Below are 20,238 nucleotides of genomic sequence, written 5' to 3'. Positions count from 1 at the left end.
GACTTCCTTGGCTCCATGAAAATCTAGCAATGTGGCTGGGCACCTATTTCATTGTCCCCATTTCTCTACGACATTCAAGAGTTGGTTGCTGAGAACATCCAAGCTCTTTAGGGAACAACACTGCCTTGCTCAGTGGGTGCCAATCAGCCTCTTCAATAATCCAGCACAAATTGCTCTTTAAATGAGTACATGCACACACATACAGTTTCTTACACATATTCAATCTATGTGTTCAACATGCCATGTATATAATTATCAAACGTGGAGCAACCAAATTTCTTGTGTGAAGAAGAGTTAATAATAAGTAGTGTCATGGGGTCCCAAGTTGATCACTCATGGCTGAGTTCCCTTGGGTTCAGATGTCTGGGCGTGTTCGGCAGATTGCTGGAATTGGCACGTGTAGAATCAACTCATGAGGAGTCATGACAGCAATAAAAATGCAAAATATAAATGCAAATATAAAAATGCAAAAATAAAAGAGCAAAATAGGGGTGTCTGTAACCTTTCTGCAGGGCACTGAAGGTCCAAGGCAGCATCAGCTCTCTCAGCTGCATCGGAGGCAGAAACAACAGCCGAGAGGGAGAGAGTTTGTGGTGCCTGCACAGTCTCGAGGACCTCTACACTGTTGGCTGAGGTGTGGGAACTAAGAGAGCTCTGTGAGGAACCCCAGAAACTGATGGGGCTCCTAAGTGAACTTCAATTTCCCCTTCTATGAAATGAGGATTGGGAACTGACCACACCCACATCCAGAATTCCTTTTTTTCTTCTTTTTCTTTTCTATACAGAGAGAACTATAGCAGAAAAAGAGATCATGAGTTAGCAATTGGAACTGACTGATCATTCCAAAAAGAAAAGTCAGTTAATGGCACAGCTGGAGACAACAGTGCCATGTTACTATCATAGAGCTAAGTCAAGTCACAGTAGACCTTCCAAGACCAAAGTTCTATGACATGCCATGGCTCACTTCCAACATCAAAATTCTAGAAGTTTCTAGGAAAATGGGAAGCTACTATTTATTTAAGCAGCAATTAATCACAAATACAAAGAGACATTCCATTGTACCACAGTACAATATTTCCTTTGAATGGTGACATTGATATGCTTCACATTATCAAATCTTATAGAATAAGCACAATCCACATTTTATTATGTTAAGGAGTTTATTTTATACAAAGGAGTCAAATATCAGAATCACATGCTTAGTCATTGACATTAACATATAAGAGGAGCTACTGAAACAAGACTCTACACTACAGGAGGTTATATACAGCCTTTGGGGGAGGGAGTGCTAAATAAGTGAGCTTGAGCCATTGATAGCAAATGTGGTTGTTCCTAACGACTTGTTCCACATGGCCTTCTCTATGTCCTATATTCCAAGTCCTCTGATCCTCAATTGTCTAATTCTCTTTTGATTTGCTCCTTTGTCTTTCCACTCCTTCTGGTACCCATTAGTCTAATCTCTCATCTCTCCATTCCTTTCTACTCTGTCTTCCCCTCATCCTCCTGTCCCTCCACCCCCCATCCTCCTGACCCTTCAGCTCTACTGTCCCCATTTTTCTGCTTCCCATCCTACTACTCCCAAACCTCCCTGTCTCTAGTTCCTCTGTCCCCCTGCCTTTTCCATTAGAAGCCTCCTTTAGTGACCCTGCTACATTACCTTTGTCCACAATTGGACTTTTTTTGCGCCTCTTTCTGTCCATTACTCAGGCTGGTTTTGACAGAAAATGTGTTCCTGCTATGGGGTTTCTTTTCATTTGAATGTTCCATCTTAAACGATATGTCACTCATTTGAACACCCTTTACCAGATTTTTTATTTTAGGCTCATACAGAGAGAATTCCAAATCCCAGGTCCTGTTATGTTTTATAGATTCCATTTGTTCTTTAAAATTCTTCAGATCCTGCTTTATCACGGGGGAAATTTTGAAGCAAAACTTTAGCTCAAAGTTCGAGGAGCTCTCTTTTTTCGATATGTCCAATAAAAAGTGCATACTGAGGGTTGTCTCCTCTCTTCTTTTCATCCAGCAGCCTCTTCACTTTCCTCTGGGACTCTTCTCCCAGCTGACTTGGGTCCTCTTTCTCCAGATAGGACATGGCATGAAAAAATTCCTGGAAGCTAATGTGGCAGAAGCTGTAGAACTTCTCAATGCCAAGTCCTTCTTGGTAATCATTGCTGCTCAGGAAAGCAGCAAGGCTGGGCCCATCTAAATTGCACTTCCTGAGGTCAGCTTCTTCAAACAAGAATCTCTGGTGCTGCCAAGCTGCCAAGGAGCACAGGCCCCTCAGGACCCTGTCTTGAGTAAGCTTAGAGCATCCCCCATTATCATTGGGTGGCAGGAAGGTGGAGATGTAGGCCATGAAGATGTCAGTGTCATTACTGGGTGTCTCTGAGACCACTCTGCTTCTCTCCATCTGCCCCTTCAGCCAGGAGCAGACCACCCAGCAAATGCCTGGAACCTGACATGCTTTGCAGAGAACGTCATTTCCTTGCACAATGTCAAAAGCATTTCTGGCTTGCTCCTCATCTGTGAAATAGGAGCTGAAATACCTCCTTCTCTCATCCTCAGAGAAGCCTAGGATGCGGACATGGCGCAGTTGTTCCAGCAAGCATTCCAGATTCCGTAAAGCTAGAGGCCGAGTGGTGATGAAAGGGAGGACGTGGAAAGTACCTTTCTCCTAACTAGGAAGTGCAGCATGTCCTCCATGGGACTTGATCTCGACTTCTTCAACTTCTTTGCAAAGGGTCTCTGCAGCTCATCATAGCCATCCAGGATGAACAGGAGCCGCTCTGGCTGCCTCAGAATCTCTATGACAGGTGCTTGATTGTCCCCACAACACCAAAAGTATAGCTGGTCCAGTTTTCCCTCTGGGAGCAGGACCACTTCTTTGCAGCTCAAATAAAAGACACAATCAAACCGGCCTGGGTACAGGGTGCCAGTGGCCCAGTCTAGCACCATTTTTCTGGACAGTGTTGCCTTTCCAGTACCTGCAGACCCCTGTAGCACCACAATGGGCAGGACTTGGTAAGGCTTTGATCCCATGGATCAAATAGAGCCTCCACCACGATAGGGACAAGCTCCTGCTCCAGGATGGGGCAGGCAGGTGATTCTGGGCTCCCTGAGCTGGACTTGGCCACCAGCAGCAGCTGGTTGTAGCTGCTGTTGACTCCCCCTTCTTGGCTCTCCTCTAGGCAGCGCACATGCTCTCGGTATATTTGTCTGTAATCTGAGCCAGATAAGTGGGGTGTTACGTGGTGAGATGGGAATAAAAAAAGACAAGGTGGGCCCTTCAAACTCTGGACTCTGCTCTTTATTTCATCTCTTATGCTTTCTAACTTGTATCTCCCTGAAGGTTATACTTCTAGCTTCATGGGGAGGGACGACTGGATGTATGTATGAGGGCGTGTGCATGCATGCAAATGTGCTTGTGTGGTGTTCACAGGCACAATGAGTGAGTGTGCAAGGATGTGTTTTGTGTGCATAAATATCTGTGGCATGTGAGTGAATGCTCATATATACACGTGGTCATGGGAATGTGCTTATAGAAGCTAGTGTATTTTTGTGCAGGGAAGACATGTCAGTGTGCATCAGCACACATGTGTTGGTAAGAATATGTGTATGTGCAAAAGCCTCTGTGTGTATGAATGTCTGAGTGTTCATATGAAATGTCCCCATTTGAAATAGTAAGGACAGAGAGAGGAGAAAGGAAAGGGAAGCTGAAGGATGGTGATGTAATAGGAGCCTGTTCTTGGTAAATGTCAGGTCAGGTGCTAAAGATAAACCAGCTTCTGAGCAGGAGCCACGACTCTGAGTCTACGGAACCCTCTTGTCTCTATGTCAGAGGAGCTCTCAGGCATGAAAGGATCCCATAGAGGGAGTACAGGCACTGACAGACCAGCCCTCCTCCCCAGCACCCCACAAGAAGGGATAAGAAGCCCTTTCGGTTCCATGCACACCCCACTCTCTAGGGCAGCATCAGTCGACAGGCACCAGGCAGGCCATCCTCTGTGAGAAGCAGCCTGAGCTCCCTGTCAGGAGAGTAGCTGGGGAAAAGTCTGTCCCCATACCCTGATGTCATTTCTTCTGGTTAGCGGAAACCCCTTCACCAACACCATGCCCAACCTCTAAGCCTCTCTCTTCATACTCTCCCCTTCTCTGGCACTACAATTGGAGGTAGGAGGTGGGGCATTATGGCCATAAGATGCCCTAGTCTTTCTATAAATAAATCCCCACCCTTGGGTCAGGCCCTCCACCTGACAGGTATCAGGGCCTTCAGCTGGAGACCACTAGGACCCCCAGTCACTGAAAGAAGGCATAAATTACAAGTTACAGGAGCCTCTGGAAATGTCATGGGGGAGGGAGAGTCCTAGTGCCACCCTGACCTCCCCTTGTCCCCTGCTGCACTCACCATTCAGACAAATATGGCTGAGCTGGTCCACGAGTTCCAACAGCTTCATGACCCTCGAGACCTCAAGCAGCACTTTCACAGCCTCCTGTGCTCTGTATATTAAAATCAGCAGAGAAGCCAGGTCCACCCAACTCAGGCCCTCCAGCTCCCCTCAGGCCCTCCAGCTCCCCTCAGGCCAGCTGGCACTGGCCCTCAAGCAGGGCTCTATCCCATAAACGGAACTTTAATATCTTGAAATCATTCTCCTCAAGGTCACTCAAGGCCCAGAGCAATGTGTCCGAGGGGCTGCGGGCCAGGACCATGGTGTTCAGGGTGAAGGGTCAAGTTCAGACCGGTGACCTGGAGAAGGAGGAGAGAAGAGAGGAGAGGTGCTCTGCTGAGGGAAGAGCAGCCTGAAGATGTCTCAGCCCACCCTGCTTTCTGGGTGCTCAGAAAGCTGCTGAGTGCAGGCCAGGGAGAGATGAGATACGAGATACGTGCAAAGTTTCAAGAAAGATGATTGGATGAGACAGCAGGGAATTTTTCTATTCATTCCCCTCTGTGCCTCTTTGTCAAGTGACACGTGTGATTGTGTGGGCAAATAGGTAGGAAGGTGTGTGGGTATGCTGATCTCTCTCTCTATCTCTGTTTCTCTCCTCCCTTCCTCTCTCCCTCTCACACCCGTTGTTTATCAGGCTCTGTGTGCCTCCTTAGACAGTTTGGGTTAAGAAAAAATATATATTTTTAAGTTTTAAAAGTGAGCCCCTCCCTGACTGTGTGAACATATACTGAGCTGGTGTGTATTTGCCGGGACTGCTGAGCTCTGGCAAGAGGGTAAAAAAATTTATACTCATCAGCCCATTGGGCCCACACATCAGCCTTATGGACTCAGTCACACACAGAGTTTCAAAGCTAGAAATCTTCTAATTCAGATAAGGAGAAAAGTTCAAATAATGGTAAGAGAAATGGCCAATTTGTGGGTTTATTTTGTGCAGTGTGATTTACATATATTATTCCTTTTGATCATCACAGAAACTGTCTTGAGGATCGCTCCAGATGAGAAATTTGATAGTCAGAGAAAAATGGTTTTCCAGAATTTTCCAGAACTAGACCAGTGGGCAAAGAGGCAGGATTTAAATTGTGGTCTAGGACCTGGGTAGATAAAGAAAGACAGAAAGAGAGGAAAAGACAAAGACACAGAAGACAGATGCAGAGACCAGGTAATTAGGCTAAATGCTCCCCGACACGGGAGACATTTGTAGATACTAAAGAAGCAGAGAAAGGAGAGCAGGATCTCACGTTGTATTTAAAATATAAAACTAAAACATTGGCAGGGTGGCGGTCTTCAGAATAAGGAAAACAACAATTGACAGAAAGCTTTCAGAGCCCAGAATGACACCTATGATCTAAAGCCAATGGAGAAGCCATCTCAGTAGCAAAATGTCTGACAGAGAGCAAAAAGTATTCGGGAATGGGGAAAGTTGCTGAGATTCTAATATCAGCATTTTGACTACACACCAAAAGGAGAGAGAAAATTTTAGGAATATGTTAGGATACAAGGGACTTTGGGTGCAAGTCACAGGGCAGTTTGGAAACAGACCTGTTGAATCAGAAGCGATTTACAATAAAGTCTCAGGCTCCCCTGAAAATCTCTGCTGTTGGTGAAGCTAATTCAGGAAAGAGCAAGAGAAGACAGCACGAGAGCCTGCCAAGCAGGTGTGCAGTCTGGGCTGTTCAGTCAGTTGAGACTTGGAGAGCTGGAGGTGACGCAGGGATGACTCAGCTCCCTGATGCAGGAGCCCAACAAACAAGGCCCTGGGGACTGAACTGAAACAGGTCCCTTCTTCTGATCAGAAAGATCCCTAAGCCAAGCCTGGGTCCACTTAGCCCACACCCACTAGTTCACTTCTGCTTATTGGTGCTAGAATTAGAAGGATGGGTGTGACCACACAGATATCTGCCCTTTGTTACCTAACAGGCCCTAGTACATGTGGGGCTAGAACAGATGAAGAGCCCACTGAGCCTCAGAGAAGCACAAACACCCACACATTCTATCTGACTGCCAGTGGATGAACACTGGTCATCAGAGGAGGACTTGAACTCATTCCTCCATGTGTTAAAGTGGAGAAACAAGGGAGGGGCCAAAGGGATGAACTCTTTTGTCACCAAGAGAAAAAGAGCCCAGCAGACCCTCCATCTCCCTCTCTGAAACCCCAGAGTCCTCTTCTACAACTTGACTCCAGGCCAGGCTGGGGCATTTTGACTTGAGAGACAAAGGAATGGGGCACTGTCACCACCACATCCTCAGCCATGGCACCATTTCTGTAACTTGTTGAAACCATTGGAGGATGTGCTTCACCAAAATCAAAAAGGAGGAAGACAGGCGCTCCATGAAATAGGAGTCCAATCAAGGAGCAGAACAAAGTCCTATAAGGCAGCTGGCCAGAAAGGCCTGAAAGAGAAGAATGGGGTTCTCAGAAAGACGGTCCCTAGGAAAAGAAGGATTGACAGATTAATTGATGCTACTGGCCTTCTGAAAGATCCTGCTGAGGCTACTAGAAGGTGTGGAAAAACTAACAATAAGTACCAAGGAAACTAGACAAATATATGAAATAAGGAAATTACTAGCTCTAGGAAAAACAAAAATAAATGTAGTATAGTACAACACTCGGGTGTGAATAACGTTTCCAAGAAATAATAATGTAACCACTGAATATTGATCTACCTAAAATGTAGAATATAATTATATCGAAAGGATAGCAGTAGTGTTCTGGCATAGGAAGTCAATAGATAATGTCTAACATCGATGAATCAAAAGGTAGCAGTAGACATGTATTATTCAGAAGTGCAGAGATGTAAGAAATAGTTAAATAGCTAAAGTAGTCACTTCAGGGAAGAGGTACTCTGGGTCGTGAGAGGGGATGGAACATGGAACTATTGTATTTGGAGCATAAGCTTTTCAATGCTAATTGACCTTTTAAACTATGAGCATGTATTATTTTTTTTTTTTTTTTTTTTTAATTTTTTGTTTATTGCAGTAACATTGGTTTATAACATTGTAAAAAGAGCATGTATTATTTTGATAAAATAAAAATTAACAAAGAAAGAACAGGAGGTAAAGAAGTGGAGTTAATAACACTGTATAGCATACTTGAAAATTGCTAAGAAAGTAAATCTTAAAAGTTCTCATTACAAGAAAAAAATCTGTAAGTATTTGTGATCATGGATGTTAACTGGACTTACTGTGGTGATCATTTGACAATATATACAAATATTGAATCACTATATTATACACCTGAAACTAATATAATATCCTATGTCAATTATACCTCAATAGGGAAGGAAGGAAGGAAGACAGAAAGAAAGAAAGACAGAGAGAAAGACAGAAAGCAAGACAGAGAGCAAGACAGAAAGGAAGGAAAGGAAGGGGGGGTAGAAAGAGAGAGGAAAGAGAGAAAGAAAGAGAGAGAGAGAAAAGAAAGGAAGGAAGGAGGGAGGGAGGGAGAGAGACACAGAGAGAGAGAAAGGAAGGAAGGAGGGAGGGAGGGAGAGAGACACAGAGAGAGAGAAAGGAAGGAAGGAAGGAAGGGAGGGAGGGAGGAGAGAGAGAAAGAGAGAAAGGGAGAGAGAGAAAGATGAAAGAAAAGAAAGAGAGAAAGAAAGAGAGAAAGAAAGAAAGAGAGAGAGAAAGAGAGAGAGAAAGAGAGAAAGAAAGAGAGAAAGAAAGGAGAGTTAACACGCATAGACAAATCTTTCAGGAAGCTTGGCAACACAAGAAATTAGTGAGGTCCTGAGGTGATGTGGAAAATGTGGGGTCAAGAGAAGGTTTTGTCTGTTTTAATGCGGGAGAGGTAAGAAAAGATTTGAATGCTGACAAAAAGACATCCCACAGAGGGGTCAGGTTAGAAATGCAGGCGAGAGAGAGAAGCGCCGGAGGAGGGGATTGAGAATGTGGGTTGGGATAGGATTCAAAGCAAAGGAAAAAAAATGGTCTTTGGCAGGAGGATGGAGGGCACATCTGCATCCACGCCTGAGGAAAGTGAGAGAGCTTGTTTGGCAGAGCAAGGCAGGTCTGTGGGTTTTGTGGTCAGAAGATGAGGGTAATCATGTCTGGTGGTCCCTATTCTCCATGAAGGATGAGTAAGAGCACCTCCTAAGGGTGAGACGGCTAGGTGAAGAGGTGGGAAGCCATGAAGTGGCTTCTGGGAGCCTCTCTCCCAGGCGCCTTTCCTTCCCCTCCAAGGCTTCCTGCGCCCAGAGCTCAGCAAGTTCTCCCCGAGTCCAGGAGAACAGACGGGAATGGGAATTGGGCTCTCCTAGAGCCGTCACCAAGCTGAGGCTAGAGACAGAAGCAAGACAGCAAAGAACAAAGCCTGAGAGACCACGACGGGAAAATAGAGTGAGCCACAGCCATATAGACAGTGTGACAGAGAGAACAGAGGAGGCCACTTAACTGCGAAAGCTCTCAGGTCTGCCTCCCCTAGAAGGCTCCAGGTCTGACTGAGAGTCACACCTGAACAAAGTAGAAATGCAATGCAAAAGAACCAATTTTAACTGGAGGGTGGAGGGAGGAAATGAAATGAGGGCTCCATCCCTGTTAACCCTGGCTTGGCGGAGCTGACAACTGGAGCGACTGAGTCTCTAAAAGGGAAAGGGTGGAGACAAGAGAGACAGAGACCAAGGGAGGAAACAGTCAGAGAAGAAATACAAAGAGACACAAGAGAGAAATGAGCAGGCATAGTAGAAAGTCAGAGAAAGAGAGAGGCAAAGCTAGCTGATGGCTATGGGTCTCTCTCTCACTCACACACACACACCCCAAATACATACACATGTATACACTCACTGTATAAATAGGGTTTTTCTTGACAACAAACTCGCAAGAAACAAGGGTAAGAAATATGTGTGGAGGAATTGGACTTTCTGAGTCAAGCCAGCAGCATTCCCTGCCTTTGTTATGATATTTGCCCACCCAAGAAGGCAGATACCAAGGCAAAGTTGAGTATGCATCTTCACCCTCCTGCTTCCAGGTCTCTTTCTGCCTAACACAGGCAGGGGCCCCAACCCCATCCACTCCTCCCATGCAAGGGGCCCTTTGAGAAGGTGCCCCCACCCTCCACAATGGTCACCATCTTCTCCTTTACACTTTTAGTCAGTTCTCATGGACTTAGCATGGGGGAGGTTGGTAAGCTTGAAGGTCTTCTTGAGACAGGGCCCCCATGGCCACTTAGAAGTATCTGTCTCTGCTACAAGAGGCTGTCTTTTCTCAAGAGTACTGCCACATGGCCTTGGAGGAGAAGGAGGCCTGCAACCTCCCCAGTGACTGGGCAACTGTTAGCAAGACGGTGGTCAGAAAAACAGGCAGGCTGGCAAAGCACACGATAAAATTGCAGTGGTCATCCATAAAGCTGGACAACTCTGACATTTGCCTTCACATCACGTTCCTGAGCCCCTGAAGTGAAGGATAAGCCCCAGCCCTCAAGCACACGTCTGTGTTCAGGCAGAAAGGCGGTGCTGTGACCTGCTCAGGGCTGCTCTCCTGGAGCTTGCTCACAAGACTGAGGCAAACTTGATGAGGGTGCAGCCTGTTCTATGATAAAAGGGCCTGTGTTGAGATGAAACCAGGGGAGGGGTTTACCCAAAGAGGCTAAATATGGCATCATCAGTAAGAAGAGTATGAAATTCAGTCACAGAAGCTGGAGGTCAGAGCAAGAATCTGACATGAGGGGCAACACTCATAAGCGAGAAATGGAATTGAAGTTAGAGAGAGAAAAGTCAGTCTCGCCAGGAGAAAGAAAGTAGAGATTGGGAAGGGATGGCCAGGGTCTGACAGAGCCACATTGACATATAAGGCTGTAAGTGAACAGTTAATAACATCCCAGGGCACAGTAGGCATGAGCGAGGAGCCCATGTTAACTCAATCCCAGGAGCTGGCCCCACAGGGTAGAGAGACAGAAGGAACACCACACAGCAGCGTGATTCTCCACACAGGACCACCTCTCCAGCCCAGCATTCTAATTGCGATGATCATTCCAACTGAGAGAATCATTCCAACTGCAGTAGCCGGGGCAAAATCCGTTGTTCTCGAATCTTTTTCTTTACCTCAAGAATGAGTTCTGAAAGGAACTCTCTTTCACTTTTGGTGAGAAGGTAAAACTATACAATCAGTTTGACAGCTCCTTATAAACACTCATCTACCCTATGGCCTAGCCAATTCCATTCATAGGTATTTACTCAAGAGAAAAGAAAGCATATGTTCACATAAAGATTTAGACATGAATTTCATAGCAGCTTTATTCACAATAGCCAAAAACTAGAAACAAATCAAATATCCATCAACAGGTGAATAAGTAAAACTGTGGCACACCCACACAGTGAAACATTACTCAGCAGTAAAGAGGAATGAACCATTGATGCAACAACACTGATGAACCTCAGAAACATTATACTACGTGAAAGAAGCCAGACACAGAGTTCACACTGTATTATTCCATTTATATGAAATTCTAAAATATGAAAACTAATCTGTAATGATGCAGAACAATGGTGGCCTGCATGTAGGTGTGAAATGGGGCATAGGGGCACAGGGCATTTTTGAGAGGAAGAAATGTTCTGTGCTGAGCCAGCCCTGATGGCCTAGTGGTTAAAGTTCTATGTGCTCCACTTCAGCAGCCCTGGTTTTGTTCCCAGGTGCAGAACCACACCACTCAACTGTCAGCAGCCATGCTGTGGCGGTGGCTCAGCATAAGAACTATAAGGACTTACAACTACAATATACAACTACATACTGGAGCTTTGGGGAGGGAAAAAAAGAGAGAGAGGAAGATTGGCAACAGATTATAGCTCAGGGTGAATCTTTCCCAGCAAAAAAAAAAAGGAAATGTTCTGTTTCTTAACTGTGGTGATGGATATTGTCGGGGGAAGAGAGAGAATCTCCCTCTGCCCTTTCCCTTAAGGTTCTTCTGGCTGGCCAAATAATCAACAAGACAGGTTAGCAGGAGAAAATAATACCAAGTTTAATAACATGTATACATGGGAGAAAGCAGGAACACTGCGTTTCTCAACACAACAGCAGAAATTTTCGTCTTAAATATCATTTTCAGCCAATGACAAAGGAGGACTTTGGGGGTGGGGGGAGTCAGTTACAGGAGATTACCACTAAAGCACAGTAAACAAGAGTAAGGTTTATTATGTAGCTCAAGGCCTCACCTTCCACATTGATAAGTCACTAGAAAAGAGCTCATCCCCCTCTCTTCTCCAAACAGAGAGGGAGATACCTTTACAAATGGAGATTTCCCTTATAAATGTAAATGATTGTCTGGCAACTCTTCGCAGGGTCATCCAGAGAATGTGGCCAGAGAAACAGAACTTCTGATAAGAGGGGCTTGTTGGTGCCTTTCCTATTGTAACATTTACCCTACATTATATTTACAGCCACCATGATAGATCTGTTCCAGAAAGGAGCCACCATGTCAAATTCTTTAGGCAGTTAGTGGGGGAGGTCAAATGTCCCTAGAGAAAACAACCAAGGTAAAGAGATAGATTTCAGGGTGGCCAAATCTTGATCTCCCACAATACACAGGTCAAAACTTTGTCATAACTCATTGAGCTATACACTTTAAATGGAGGCACTTTATTATATATAAATTGTGCCTCAATACTGTTGATTAATTTTTTTAAAAAAGAATAAGCTCTGATAACTAAATTGTATAGCTCCCAGTATCATGGCTAATACTGGAACCTCCCATTCATCAACTAGACCCTGAAGATGACTCTCTCTTTGAGTCATTGCTGATCTCACAAACCTAAGAGAAGTCTTCAGGGACCACCTATCCCCCCAATAGATAATTGTCAGCTGGTCCTGGAGTACACAAGGCTAGTAGTCAGGAGCCATGCCTCTGGTGAATAAGAGTCAGGGAAGAACCACACAGGAGTCTGGACAGAAATATCCTTGCCAGGGCAAGATGGCCAGGAGCTAAGACTGCAGAGGTGGGGAGCTGGGGGCTGGAATGAGACAGAGCAGCACGGAGCCAGTCTTGAAGGAAGAGGAGGTCACCTGCGGCCAGAATCCTCTAGCAACAATGAAGAGAGTATGCTGAACTTCAGAACCGCAGAAAGGTAGTAAAGCTAAGCATGGACCACCATCTTAGTCAAAATCTCCCAATAAGCCTAAAGGGACCCCATCCAAGAGAAGAAGCAGAAGCACACTGTCTCAGGAGGAAAGCTTCCCCAAATTAGGCCTCAACAACTACCACTGATTATATCAACTAATGAACTCATAACCCAGAAAATCTGAGTAAGAATAAATAAAAACAAGAAACACAGATTCAGACCATTAAGAACTGTAGATGTTAGATTTGTCAGCTACGTATGAAAATGTTTAAAGAAATAAAGGATGTAATTATAAAGATAAGCTTACAACAAGAAACTATCAAGAAAGAACAGAAAGGTTTGTAAAGCAGAAGTAAAGAAGAAAGGGAGGGAGGGAGGAAGGAAGAAAGAAAGAAAAAGAAAGGAAAGGAGCGGGGGAGGGGAAGAAAGGAAGGAAAATGGAGCATCTAGAAATGAAAAATATAGTTATTGAAATCTAAAATTCAATACGCAGAATAAATAGCAGCTGAAATGAGAATCAGTGAGCTGAAGATACAGCAAACAATTTATCCAGACAGCAGCAAAAAGAGATAGAAAATTGAAAATATAAAAGAGAGCTTAAGAGACATGGAGGATAAGATAAGGAGAGGCAATATTAAGAGTACATGGCTGCAAATTTTCCAGAACTAATTAAAAAACATGAATCTAGAGATCTAGGAAGGACATTGTATCCCAAGTAGAATGTATAACAAGAAATCCACCTTTGCACACATCATAATAGACCTGCAGACTCTAAAGACAAAGAGGATATCTTGAAGCAGTCAGAAAGGACCCACAAAAAAACAACTAAGCAAAAATGGAAGCTGGAAGACGGTAGAGTATTCTCAAAGTACTGAGAGATTATAACTGCCAACATAGAATTGTCCATCCAGGAAAACTGTCTTTTCAAGAATAAAAGCAAACGATAGTCATAGTTTTTTAAAAAATTAAAAATGTGGACCACCAAGGGAACTGCTCTAAGGGAATTACTAAAGGATTTCAGAAGAAAGTCTTAGGGGCAAGAAGAAACAGTGTACAGAGGAAACGGTAAACACGTAGGCAAATCCAAACAGATATTATCCTTATAAAATAATAATACTAGTGTTTAAATCATTGCGCTATTTCCTCTTTCCAGGAGAAATAGCGAACAATAGTATATAAATCAGAATGGGATATATCAAAGGTAAAGCATTTCAAAGTCCTTGTATCACTGGCAGAGTGGTTTAAACTCAGAATTAATGAGTTTAAATGTATGGTAACTTCTGCGCCTGCACACTACTTGAGCGCCATTTCCCCCTCAGGCAGGCAGGAAGTTGGTGTTGAGAAGAATAGCTATCATGGCTTCCAGTGATTTGAGGAAACCTCAGATGCATGGTCTTCTGGCCAAGCCTCTGTGATTTCATATTGTTGGAGCATTCCTTGTACCCCTGGGGGATCAGCTCTCTTGAAGTTTGGTGCGGCAGAACCAAGAAAGAAGGCATATGCAGATTTCTACAGAAATTGTGATTCCATGAAAGATTTGAGATGAAGAAGGTTGGAATCTTTCAGAGGGCAAAGTGATACTGGAATGCAAAGAATTTCTTTGGATTGAGTTTCATGAAAGTTTGTCACTGACCTATGGAACATGAATATGTGGGCTAAGGAATAGCTTCTCTTGATAAACAATAAACAAATACCAAAAAAATGCATGGTAAAATCAAGAGTAATAATTAAAACACTAGAATTAGAATACGTGATTCCTAACTAGTAGAAGAACCTAAAGAATCAGAAAACACAATCAATCAAAAAACCCCATTAAAAAGGCCAAATATAAGGGGAAAATAACAGAAAAGTGGAACAAATACAAATCAAAAAATAAAATGTTAGATGTTAGTCCAACTATGTTAACATGGAAAATGCTAATGGACGACACCTGTCAATTCAGAAAGAGATGGTCATATTGGACTTTTTAAACGTTTAGCTATATGCTGTTTACAAGAAATACACCTAAAGTGTAAAGACATGGAATACTTGAAAGCAAAAGAATGGAAAAAAGATATGTCAGAAAGTACTAATCAAGGGAAATATGGTATAGCTACATTAATATCAGCAAAATAGACTTTAAGACAAAAAGCATCCTTAGAGTTAGAGATAGTCAATACAGAGTGGTAAAGGTCTAATTCATGAGAAAACTTTATTTATTTATTTATTTTGTGAGGAAGATCAGCCCTGAGCTAACATCCATGCTAATCCTCCTCTTTTTGCTGAGGAAGACCAGCTCTGAGCTAACATCTATTGCCAATCCTCGTCCTTTTTTTTCCCCAAAGCCCCAGTAGATAGTTGTACGTCATAGTTGCACATCCTTCTAGTTGCTGTATGTGGGACACAGCCTCAGCATGGCCGGAGAAGTGGTGCGTCAGTGCGCACCTGAGCTGCCAGTAGCGGAGCGTGGGCACTTAACCGCTAAGCCACAGGGCCGGCCCCATGAGAAAATTTTAACAATTCTAAGCATATAAGTCCCTAATAAGATAGCTTTAAAATATGTGCAGCAAAAATTGACAAAGCTAGGGAGAAACTGACAACTCTGTCATCACATTGGGAAGATACCAACCTTCCTCTCTCAATTATTGCTAGGTCAAACAAATGAAAAAGATCAATTATGTATAGATTTAAAGAGCAGAATTAACAAGCTTCATATAATGGATGTTTATAGAGTACTGTGTCCCTACATTTAAATTTAAATAACAAGCATTTAAATAACAAGCATTCTTCTCAAGCACACCTAAAATGTTTATAAATATTAATAACATACTTGGCTATAACGTAAGACTCAATAAATTTCAAAGGATAGGTATCACATAAACATATTCTCTGACCAAAAAAAATTGGAAGTTATTAACAAAAAGATAAAGAAAAAAGGAATTATAGCCCATGTTCATGAGTAGGAAAACTGAATATCATAAAATATCAGTTCACCCCAATGGATCTTTGGAATCAACACAACTCCAATCTAAATTCATCATTATAAAATTGATACAAAATCCAGGCCCATTACACTCATAAAGTTAGATACAAAAATCCCAAACAAAATATTAGCAAACTGAACCCAATATTGTGTGGAAAAAGTAATACACACTAACTAAGTTTGGTTTAGCTCAAGAATGTGAGACTGTTTTAATTTTAGAAAATCTATAAATATCATTAATCACATTAACGTATTAAAGGACAAAACATATAACCATAGTTGAGCCAAAAAAAACAATTTTATGAAGTTGAAAATTTATTCATAACTGTTTTTAAGAAGCCTTCTTAGTGAACTAAAAATTGTAGCAAATGCCTTAAACTCATTAGGAATTGTAGGAATTCCTTGACCTCATTAAAGGAACCTACAAAAATACTTACAGCAAACATTACTTAAATGAGTAAACATTAGAAAAGCACCATTGCTTTATATATACTATGTCCTCCTCCGCAATATTTCGTTGCCTCACTGCCCCACCCTTTGACAGGATTACTCACCTGAATTTTGTGTCTATCATCACTTGCTTTAAAATTATGGTTTTATTTCAAATATATATGTATGACTAAATAATATATTCTTTAATTTTGCTAGTTTTTGAACTCTATAGAGTATCATACTGAAAGTAGTAGTCTTCCGGAACTTGTTCTTTCTTCTCAACCTTAGGTCACGGGGATGTATTCATATTGTTGCATATTAGTCCATTCATTTTCACTTGCTGTATAATCCATTGCTACCAACATTTATTTTCCAATTTATCGTTGATGGCATTGGGTGGTTTAAATTTGTTGATATTATGAACATTGCTGCTTTAACCATCCTTCTATCTATGTGTCCTTGGGCACCTGGGGGTTAGTGCTATGGATGGAATTGTGTCCTCCCAAAATTCATATGTTGAAGCTTTAAGCCCAAGGGTTATGCGACTGTATCTGGAGAGGGTCTTTGGGAGGTGATTAAGGTTAAATGAGGTTCTAAGGCTGGGGTCTTAATTTGATAGGACTCTAGCCTTATAAGAAGGCCACACTGAGGATATAGTAAAAAGGCCACTGTTGGCAAGCCAGGAAGAGAGCTCTCCCCAGAATCTGACCACGCTGGCACCCTGATCTCTGACTTCCAGCCTCCAGAACTGTGAGAAAATAAATTTCTGTTGTTTAAGCCACCCAGTCTATGGTTTTTTGTTATGGTAGCCTGGGCAGACTAAGACTGTTGGGTTGCAGAGTATGCACATATTCATTTGTACAAGATAATACAAACTTGTTTTCCATAGGGGTTGTTCCAGTTTGTACTCCTAGTAGCAATATATAAAGTTCTCATTGATGAATGAACTCTGCCATGTCTTAATTTTTCCCAACTGGATGGATATTTAATGATATCTACTTGTGGACTTAACTTGCATTTTCCTAATTACTAATGAGGTTGAGCATCTCATCATATGTCTAGTGGCCATATGTATTTTGACTTCTGTGAAAAATCTATTCATGTCTTTTGCTCCATTTTCTATTAGGTTGTTTTTTATTTGTTATTATTATCATTTTATTTTTAAGAAGGACTTCTTTACATAGTTTTGTACCAACATTTTATCAGTCATAAATTTTGCAAATATATTCTCCAAGTTTATGGCTTTTCCTTTCTTTATTTTTTTATTAATTTCTTTCTTTATTTTTCTTCATTTTTTCTACATTTTTCTTTAGAAAATCTTTATTATTTTCTTTAAGCTGTCTTTTGAAAAACCGATCCTAGTTTTAGTGTAGTCAACTTTGTCAGTGCTGTCTTTTACAGTTAGGGCTTTTGGGGTTTTATTTAAGAAATACTTTCTATTTGAATGTCAGAGAGATAGACATCTACCTCTGTATATTTTAATGTGTTTAAGGTATTGTTCTAACCCCTTAGTCTAGCAGGAATTTTTTAATTCTATTTTTTGAATTGTCCTTCCTTTCCCCATTAATCTGCCATGATACTTTTTTATATATCAAAGTGTCATAAATGCCTAGTACAGTTTCTGGCTCTTTTTTGTTGTTGTTCCATTTCACCTATTCTGCACCAATACAATGATTTACTAATTACTATATCTCCAGTTTTAAAAGGTCTTGAAATCTGGTAGAGCAGGTCCAATATTATGTTTTAATTACTACAGTTTTAGGATATGTCTCAATGTTTGATAGCACAGGATCTCCCTCCCATTCTGCCATCTTTTTCATGAAAACCGTGTTGGCTATTCTCGGCCCTTTACTTTTTCCTATACGTTTTAGAACACGTTTGTAAAATTTGACGGATTTAGATTGCATTGACTCTAAAGGTTTATTAGAGGTGAATTGATGTCTTGGTGATATTAAGTTTTCCTATTTGTGATCATGGATTATAATTTATTTAGGTATTATTTAATGCATTTCTGTAAAGTTTTATAATTTTCTATGTATGGGTCTTGCACATATTTTGTTGTTTATATTTTTGTTGCTTTTGTAAATGGTGTACTTATAATGACATTTTCTAATTTTTTATTGTTGATGCATAGAAGAGCAATAGCTTGTTCATCTGTCAGATCTATCCACCTATTTTAATAATTTATCTATGAATTCTTTTGGGTTTTCTATGCAGGTAACCATTATTTGCAGAAAATGGCTTTTACTTTCTCATTCCTAATCCTTATGCCTTTGATTGTTTTCCTTTTTCGGATTGTGCTGGCTGGGACTCTGGTTAAACGTTGAATTAAAGTGGTGATAGCAGCCATGCTTGTCTTGTTCCTGATTTTAAAGGGAATATCTCTTCTAATGTTCTTAGGTGCTGGCGACGAGCAGAGACAAACTGTGGGAGGCAGCCCACCAGCCTGCCTGTGCCAGGCCCGGTCTGCAGAAGGACAGGGCCATGGTTCCTGCACAGCTCTGCCCCACCAGGGAAGGCTGAGTTAAGTGTCAAGTTCCAGTTGCTACAGAGTCAAGAGAGCCTGGGGCTCCCCCTTGTGGTCCTCCCATAGTTGCAGCTGTAGCTGGGGCTCCCTTCACTCCAACCATCATTGAGGAGGTGGGATGGGTTTATCAAGCTACAGGCCCCATCTTTAACATGAGCCTACAGTTATGACCCTGGTCTTTTCAGGCAGGACTATCAAGCTTGTTCCCCAGGACAGTCAGAAACCCAGATGTGACAGTGAAGTTTATGTGTCAACTTGACAGGGGTGCAGGGTCCCCAGATATTTGGTCAAACAGTATTCTGAGTGTGTCTATGAGGGTGCTTTTGGATGAGTTTAACATTTAAATTGATATACTGAGTAAAGCAGATTGCTCTCCCTAATACGGGTGGGCCTCATCCAATCAATTGAAGGCCTGAAGAGAACAAAAGGGCTGACCCTCCCTTGAATAAGAGGGAACTCCTCCTGCCTGATTGCTTGAACAGGACACCGGTCTTTTCTAGCCTTCAGACTCAAACTGAAACATCAGCTCTCCCTGGGTCTTGAGCCTGCCTCTAGTCTGTCAGACTAGAACTATATATTGGCTCTCCTGGGTCTCCAGCTTGCTGACTAAAGATCTTGGGACTTCTCAGCCTCCATAATCATGTGAGACAATTCCTTATTTATTTATATATATATATATATATATTTATCCTGTCAGTTCCTCTGCAGAACTCTGACCAATATACCATGTACACAACACATTTTCCAAATACAAGGGGACAGCCCATTTTCTCTCTCCCCATGCCTTCTGCCCTTTCCTGATGAATCTGGGCCCCAGAGTTTCATTTATAGGGTTCAGCCTGCCTGGATCCCTCAGTCAGCCATTGAAAAGCAAACATCCTGGATGTATGCACTCCCTTGTCCTGGCCAGTCAGCATGCCTAGGAAGACCATGCCAAAGATCTCTCTCTTCCTGCCCCTGAGCAATGTGGCTGGAGAAACATACAAGAGCTGACCAGATCCTTGAGGTCTCCAGGCTCAGCTGGGCCCTCTCATAATTGATCAATGCCTTGATGGCTCACTCTTGGCCCCTCTTCCAAATACTGTCCGTTGTCCCAAAGCTGAACCCCACCCTTGCATTGCCATTCTCAGCAGATCACTCTGCCTCCACCTCCCTGAGAAAAATATCAATTGACAAGAGCTCCTGCAACTTCCCTTCTCTCCCCAATTCAAAGTGTCTCCGATTCTTCATCCATCCCTTTCTCCTTTCCTCCCAGAGAGAAAGGTCTTTAGGCCATCTATATAAAGGCAAAGTTCTTGGTGGTGAAGTGTCCACATCCAACTCAAATCAACACATGGATAGGCATTCCAAGGGTGTGTATGGTCAGTTTGGGATGGCAACACCTATTCCTAAGGGGTGATTCTCTCCTCTGGCCTTCTTTCCATAGGATGATCTCACGGGACCAGCCCTGGCTAAAGCAGACCCCCACTAGGAACCCACAAGGGAGGCCACAGCCCAGGGCAGCCTCTGCAGCATATCCTCCATCCTGTGCAAGACCATCCCTCTCATCTAGGCTTCTCCATTCAGGTCCTCCTTCCTGCCTTGTTTCATTAGACAGTTTCCCTAGCTCACACTTGTATATTCAATCTTTCTCTCTCCTCTAGATCCTTACCCTTAGTTTAAAATATACTAAAAACTCTCCCAGCCACAACTGTCCCCCTCTCAATCTTGCCGTTCCCCCAGCTACTGCCTTAAATGTCTCCTTTCCTTCCCAGGCAACTTCCTTGAGAGAGTAGCCAGCACTCACTGCCATCAGTTCAAGCTGGCCATTCTCTCACACCTGAA

At 42.6% G+C, this 20,238-nt stretch overlaps 1 protein-coding gene and 1 pseudogene across 1 annotated transcript; one reads left to right on the top strand and one right to left on the bottom strand.

Annotated features, from left to right (window-relative positions):
- Positions 1-1,479: 1,479 nt before the first annotated feature.
- Positions 1,480-4,707, bottom strand: NLRP10 (NLR family pyrin domain containing 10). The gene is given in 9 exon segments (XM_014793028.2): positions 1,480-1,548; positions 1,550-1,591; positions 1,593-1,685; positions 1,687-2,008; positions 2,010-2,646; positions 2,649-3,036; positions 3,039-3,223; positions 4,406-4,580; positions 4,582-4,707. Coding segments are annotated over 9 exon segments (2,037 nt in total).
- Positions 4,708-13,848: 9,141 nt separating this feature from the next.
- On the top strand, positions 13,849-14,071 carry LOC101387582 (cytochrome c oxidase subunit 6C pseudogene; annotated as a pseudogene).
- The last annotated feature ends 6,167 nt before the right edge of the window (positions 14,072-20,238 follow it).

This window comes from Ceratotherium simum, chromosome 7 (genome assembly GCF_057802395.1).
Source record: "Ceratotherium simum simum isolate JZ-2026a chromosome 7, ASM5780239v1, whole genome shotgun sequence".
Taxonomy (NCBI): Eukaryota; Metazoa; Chordata; class Mammalia; order Perissodactyla; family Rhinocerotidae; genus Ceratotherium; species Ceratotherium simum.
Note: the sequence above shows the minus strand (reverse complement) of the source record. Positions and strands in the feature narration are given on the sequence as shown.